At 44.3% G+C, this 6,992-nt stretch overlaps 1 protein-coding gene across 1 annotated transcript; it reads left to right on the forward strand.

Moving 5' to 3' along the window:
• Positions 1-100: 100 nt before the first annotated feature.
• Positions 101-6,817, forward strand: HNRNPH1 (heterogeneous nuclear ribonucleoprotein H1 (H); the record flags this gene model as incomplete). Its single annotated transcript, XM_010135322.1, has 10 exons — positions 101-235; positions 1,100-1,255; positions 1,451-1,594; positions 3,086-3,224; positions 4,220-4,398; positions 4,797-4,909; positions 5,081-5,216; positions 5,370-5,453; positions 5,575-5,625; positions 6,725-6,817. Coding segments are annotated over exons 1-10 (1,189 nt in total), but the record flags the coding sequence as incomplete, so codon positions are not given.
• Between the last annotated feature and the right edge of the window lie 175 nt (positions 6,818-6,992).

The following is a 6,992-nucleotide window of genomic DNA, read 5'->3' on the forward strand; positions in this document are numbered from 1 at the left end:
CACAGGTCAAGGAGGGGGCCGCCGGGCGCTCTGAGGGGGTGCGGGTGGCGGCCGTGCTGTGCAGCGTCTCAAAGGGGCCTGTTTCGGTCTCCTCCAGCAACCACAGAAACTGAGACGGAGCAGAGCCTCACCCCCAATGTGATGCTCAACACGGAGAGCAGCGAGGGATATGTGGTGAAAGTCAGGGGGCTGCCGTGGTCCTGCTCCACTGAGGAGGTGCAGAGGTTTTTCTCCGGTAAGTAAAACTGTGGGGAGATGGGGGTCTGGCATAGGGGCTGGGCTCTGTTGTCAATTCTGGCTTCCTCCTGGGCGCACCATGGTAGTGGGAATGCTGCAGTGAGCAGATCCAGACAGAATCCAGGGCGCTTCAGTAGCTACTGAAGTTTGTAATGCAGCAAGTGGCTCTGCAAAAGCTATGCTTCTGCTAGCAGGATCTGGATGCAAAGAAGCTTAGTCTGTGAGTTGCTGGGATAGCCACAACCACCTTAGCTGCTTGAGCAGCGAGAAGAGAGAAGCTTCCATTTTGAAGAAAACATCAAAGTTCTTCTTACTTGTTCTTTGTATGGTCCTAATAGGCTCTCTTGTGTTAGCTGTTTAGTGTCTCATGTGTTTCCCCCAAATTATTAGCGTCCTGCAGTAATAAATAGTGGTGATAAATACGCACTTTCTTTAGTGACTGGAGACTTCAGAGCTGCTTCAAGAGTTTGGCTTACTGGACTCTGTTCTGATTTCGTTAATTACACTTAGACTGATGAGCACTTCGTGCTGATGTGAAAGCGTAAGTCTGTTACAATGAAAAGCAGATAGCACATTCAACTTGACTTGAGGTAATAAAGCTTTGAAAATAAATAGCTCATTTGCCTTTATCCTTAATGTTTTGCTAATCTTCAGACTTGACAAGAAGGGTAACTCGATTTTAGCTTATTGTTTAGCATATTTAGTTTATTGTTAACTACAGAAGTTACACAAGAATACCGCTGGTTTTGTCATCCTCCTATAACTTGATAATTTTTTTCCTTTTGGTCTATCTGAAGCTTTTTCAAGTCACAGTGTTCCTGTAATGATTCAATTAATTCTGTCCTTCCTGTTTCCTTTTCAGATTGCAAAATTCTAAATGGGCCTTTGGGCATCCGTTTCATCTACACCAGGGAGGGCAGACCAAGTGGAGAAGCATTTGCCGAACTTGAATCAGAGGAGGATGTGAAATTGGCACTGAAAAAAGACAGAGAAACAATGGGACACAGATATGTTGAAGGTTTGACTTGGTCTAGTAACTGACTAAATGTGTTTGTGCTTGATGGGTTTTTGGTTAATTGCTCTTTTTGTTTCTTTAAAATGCATGTGGAAGGTCACATGGTCTTGTATATGATAACTTGACTAGTTTCAAGGCAGATGACTTTTAAAACTTCTATGTTTTCCAGAATGCATTAATTCTAAGTGCCTTTTGCAGTTTTCAAGTCAAACAACGTTGAAATGGATTGGGTTCTGAAGCATACTGGTCCCAACAGCCCTGATACGGCTAATGATGGTTTTGTACGTCTTAGAGGACTCCCATTTGGCTGTAGTAAAGAAGAAATTGTACAGTTCTTTTCAGGTATGTGGGATAAAAGTAATAGCTATAGCACTATTGGTATATCCTAAAAAAAAAACAAACCCAAACCAGTACAGATTGCCCAATAGTACTTCCAACAGCATATGGATGGGTCTTAAAAGTAAATAAGCAATTCTACATTAGTTACCTGGGCCTGAGCGATCAATTCCTAGACTACTTGCTAAATAATAGGGGGGACTCCAGAAAGCTGCTCTAATTTATACTGTTCCAAGTAAGGATAGCAGAAAACAAATGTCTTGCTTTCTACGTTAAGGGGAACAATTCGGATGGGAGGATATTTCCACCCACGGTCTAAACCGGTTCATGCTGTTCAGCAAAGGCTGTAGAACACCCTTACTGCTGGGCTCAGTACCTGGAGCAGGAGCTGAGGGAGGGCATGCATCGTGCCCACAACTTCATAAAAATGTAGATTTACTATCAAGTACCATTCCAGAAAATCACAACCAGCTGAACTTTCCCCAAGTGCAGACTTCCCCCTCCACTTCCTGGGGGGGTAAAGCCCCCTTGATGTTACCTAGCCTAAAGCTTTTACGGATGAAGAGCTAATGTCTTGTGTTGACTCATTCTCACTTTTTTGCAGCTCTTGTATGTTTTAGGAACTGGAATACTAGTGTAAATGCCTAAGAATGAAATCTGATTTATCTAGATTGAACTTGTTAGTATTTTCAAAGTAGTAGATTTTTAAATGTGAGTGTTAAAATTAGTTCAAATGTTTTGCTGTAGCAAGATATGATTGAGCTTACTGTTTTGCTTTAAAATACAGTAGAAGTATTTCCAGTTTTACAGCTTCAGAACTTGTTTTTTTTGTTTTCCAAATCAGTAATATGTTGTGAACAAGAGCGATTCTTGAGCATGTGCCTTTTAAGTTGTTTCTTTCTTACATGGTTAAGTGATTCAAGCTTTAAAAACTGTTATTGTGCTTAGTGTACCAAATGTGCCTCTTCAGAGACTAATACTTCTGAAATTACCTCATGATTTTTTTCTTAATTAAGCACTCCTAAAGAAAAAAAATTAATGCTGAAACTTGATGTTTGCATAAAACTAATTATTTTACCTGAGTGACTTCTAGTAAAAATACTTGTTATATATAAAGCTGTTTAACTTGCTGTGTTTGAATTTTAAGTTACCTTTAAAAGTTCATCTTAAATACTTTCACAGAATTGAAGAGGTTTGTAATAATATGTCAACTTCTTAATGCACCCTGCATTAGATGCCTTCTCTGAGGAGTTAGTTGTCCCTGACCCTCAGAACGTTTCTGAGCTCTGCAGGGTGGGTTAAGAACGTAAACTGAATGGTATGTGATGGTGGATCTTTTTGTTGACATGCTTTTTCTTCTAGTGTTCTAGACTCAACATACCATTCACTTACAAGTGTTAAAATTCTGGTGTATTTAAAGCTATAAGAAAAACTCATGACTGGGCTTGTGATGTTAATATTGCCCCCCTACTGGGGTTATTTGTCCTTGGGTTGAAGGGTTGGAAATCGTGCCAAATGGGATAACATTGCCGGTGGACTTCCAGGGGAGGAGTACGGGGGAGGCCTTCGTGCAGTTTGCTTCACAGGAAATAGCTGAAAAGGCTCTAAAGAAACACAAGGAAAGAATAGGGCACAGGTGGGGATGGATGGTTGGTTGGCTCTGTCACTTTTCTTATGGTAAACAATTAAATCCATATTCTCTCTTCTGAAAGTGTTAACGTCCAAAAAGAATTTGTATTTCGGTCTCTGCCTGGGGGATAAATAAAGGTATTGCCGATGTGCCTGTGGCACAGACTGGCTGTACCCCAAACAAAAGACAAAATTGGGCTCAGCCGAAGTGTGCTTTGGAATCCGGGTGATAATGAGGAGTACAAAACTGATAGCTTGAAAGCAACAAAGTTGAGAGACTATGGCTTTAACTTCTCCAATAGCACCAATTATGCCTTTAGCTCTAAAGACATGCACAGTACTCTTGCTACCATAAGAAAATGTGATACTTTCTAAACTTGTTTTATAAGTTGAAACGTAACAAATTTTCTTACTGTATTAATCTTCCATGTAATAAGCATAGCTTTCAAGAAATTGTCACAAAGGGTTTTTATTCTATTTGACTTGTGACTATTTTTCATTGAAGCATGCATTTGTTGCCTATGCTGAATCCCTGAAGCATAGGCTGGGTTCACTAGCACATGCAGAGCTTTTTGTAGCATCCTGATGGGTTAAAATCGTGGTGGAGACCAGGTTTTTAACCCTCTGTTTACATTGCCACGTGAGCAAACCAGTGCTGAGTTGAGCGGACGTCAGTCCCTCCTACCTTTTTTGACTAACACTTTAAATTGGGGGGGAGGAGGGTGGGGAATCAGTATTGCTCCCCCGCCCCTAAGGCTGGGATACTGTGAAGTATGAGGAGCATGTAAACCCTTCAGTAATTGTAATTTCTTGAAAATACACTGATTTGAAAGTAATGTAGTGCTTATAATAGTATGTCATTGCCTACATAACGTAAAGAAACCTGGCTTAAAATACCCTGCCAGTGTCGAGGCTATGACTAAATGGCTTGTTTAAATGTGAAGTTGTGAGGTGCCTGTGGGAGGAGCAACCACTGACTTCTTCCTGTGGAAACACTTCCAGGTACATTGAGATCTTCAAGAGTAGTCGAGCGGAAGTGCGCACTCACTACGACCCTCCACGCAAGCTGCTGGCAATGCAGAGACCCGGTCCTTACGACAGGCCTGGTCTGACGCGCGGATATAACAGTCTGGGTAGAGGAAGTAGCTTGGAGAGAATGAGGCGTGGAGCCTACGGAGGAGGTAAGTATGTGCAGTCCAAGAGGGAGCTGCTCATCTGAGAAGCAGCAACTCTTGGACATGGTAGTGTCTTCCCTGCTTTGTAACTGCTGGTTTGTATATGTCCTTGTGTCCTTGGTTTGTTTCTTCTAGAAGAACTGAAAGTCTCATGTAGTTGTCTGCAGTGTGTTCATGTGTGTTTGGATCTTTGTGTAGTTGAAATGAACATGTTGTCCGATCTATTTATAGGTTATGGAGGTTATGATGACTACAATGGGTATAATGATGGCTATGGTTTTGGTTCTGATAGATTTGGAAGAGGTAAGATATCTCTAATAGGAATAGTAACCCACCTTAACAATACGTCTCAAAAGAAACTAAAATACATCTGAAAGACCTAGAATGGACTCTTTTCTCTGCAGGAATGTCGGACCACAGATACGGCGACGGGACGTCCACCTTCCAGAGCACGACCGGCCACTGTGTCCACATGAGAGGTCTGCCTTACAGAGCCACGGAGAACGACATCTACAACGTGAGTTCCAAATCTGCCTGTCCCTGAAGCGCTTGGCTCTGAGATGCTGTGGTGGTTGTTGGACATGACAATGGCACCGCAGCTAACGAGCGTTGCTGTAGAGAGAACGACTTGCTGTAGGAGCAAACTGTTGCATCGGTGCGTTTTAATCTGTGTGACTTTTGCATGTAGTTCTTCTCACCTCTGAACCCTGTAAGAGTACACATTGAAATCGGACCAGATGGCAGAGTAACTGGAGAGGCAGACGTTGAATTTGCTACTCATGAGGATGCAGTGGCTGCGATGTCCAAAGACAAAGCAAATATGCGTAAGTTATGGCTGGTGGGAATACATGGCTGCAGGGAAAACATGGTGTGGTGCATCTGCTGTAACTGGAATACCAAAGGTTTTCCTGCAGCAGTGAGACAAACTGCCTGGGTTTGGTGTGAAATGCTCTGACAGCAGAATTCTCTCCTTCCAGAACACAGATATGTAGAACTCTTCCTGAACTCCACAGCAGGAGGAAGTGGTGGTGCCTATGGCAGTCAAATGATGGGAGCAATGGGTATGTCTAAACACTGAACAAGCACTTGATACATAATGAAGCTGGCTGGTTTTATACAGCTCCGGCTTACTCTGTGCCTGGCACAAAAACTGAAATTCAACATTCTGTCTTAATCACACAGTCAAGGAATCGGAAGGGGTAGTCCAAGATTGGAACACTAGCACATTGCCAGGTATATCAACCTTTTGGTCGGACAATCATAGGGTGAATAAGCTGTGGTGCTGAGTGGGGCGGTGTGGTGGGATGTTGGGAGTGTAGTGGTGTGAAAGTCAAGTGGGAGATGCCTTTTATTCTCCTTCCCCCCCCCCCTTTTTTTTTTTGGAGGCAAGTGCATAGTCTGGTGATGGAGGGTGTATCTGTGACATGTGACCTGCCATTTGAGCCTGGTCCTGGTGGTGAGGGGAAAATCTGTTTGGAATTTAGAGAATCTGTCTGGATTGCTCTACCAAACTGCAGAATTGTTTGGAAATCTAGCAAGTGTGTTTGCAACCCAAGTCCAAATGAGTGCCACTGTTGGGTCTACAGAGCAGATACCCTTCTTGATGCCTGGCTTGTCTGGCTTCTTGGAGATGAAGGGGGTGGTTGGCTCTTGGGGGTTTCTTTCTCACGGGTGGGGTGGGGGTGCCTGTGTGTAGATACACTGCTGCTTTTATCGTATCATGATTGCAAAATGTTGGGAGTTCAGCGCTGATGCTTCAGCTACAGAGAAGTTTTGTGGGAGTGTGGAAAGTGATGGGGTGAGGAGCAGTAGTTAGCTTGAGCAGGGGTCTCCTGTGTGGTGAGCCGCAGTGCTGCTGTGATGCACAGCTGGTCTGGGGCAGGAGTGAGTCTGCTGGGACCGTGAATGCTCGAGAGACTCCAGTTACTGGGTCTGCTGTCCCCTGATGGGCTGGGTACCGTCATGGCAGAGTCCTGTGTGAGGTCGCTTCAAGCCAGGTGTACGTCTTGTGGGGTGTGTGTTTCTCAGTAGCAGGTTGATCCTGCTTTGCACAGTCCACAGAAACTGCAGGAGTAAACCCTTGCAGCAGGGGCTTGAGGGTCAGCAGCACTTGCTGTAATGCTTCCAAGGTCTTGTTGATGCTTGATAGTGGGAATGTCTTTAGAAACCTTATGGCTTGCTTGGAGCTTGTTACCTGATCGGCTTGGGAAGGAGGTGACCTGGGTGCGAGGGAGCTAGCGGAGGCACAGGGCTGTCAGTTAGGGTGAGGGTGGGTTTGTTGATGAGCAGATTGACAGGTGAGCGCTTAACGATCTTATCCTTAACTTGAAAGGAAGCCAATCCAGTTATGGTGGTCCAGCTAACCAGCAGCTGAGCGGGGGTTACGGAGGAGGCTACGGAGGTCAAAGCAGCATGAGTGGCTATGGTAAGAGCATTTCCTCACTGGTTTTAGTGGGCCAAGTGCAGCCAGCTTCGCGTGCCTAAGGCACCGTTCTGGTGTTGAAGGGTCGTGCTGCAGACTGCAAAGCACAAGCCCTGGAAGCGGCAGACTTGGCTACTGTGAATTTTTGAACTAATGGAGAGCTGGGGGGAATAACTTT

Source organism: Buceros rhinoceros, unplaced genomic scaffold (genome assembly GCF_000710305.1).
Source record: "Buceros rhinoceros silvestris isolate BGI_N320 unplaced genomic scaffold, ASM71030v1 scaffold47924, whole genome shotgun sequence".
Taxonomy (NCBI): Eukaryota; Metazoa; Chordata; class Aves; order Bucerotiformes; family Bucerotidae; genus Buceros; species Buceros rhinoceros.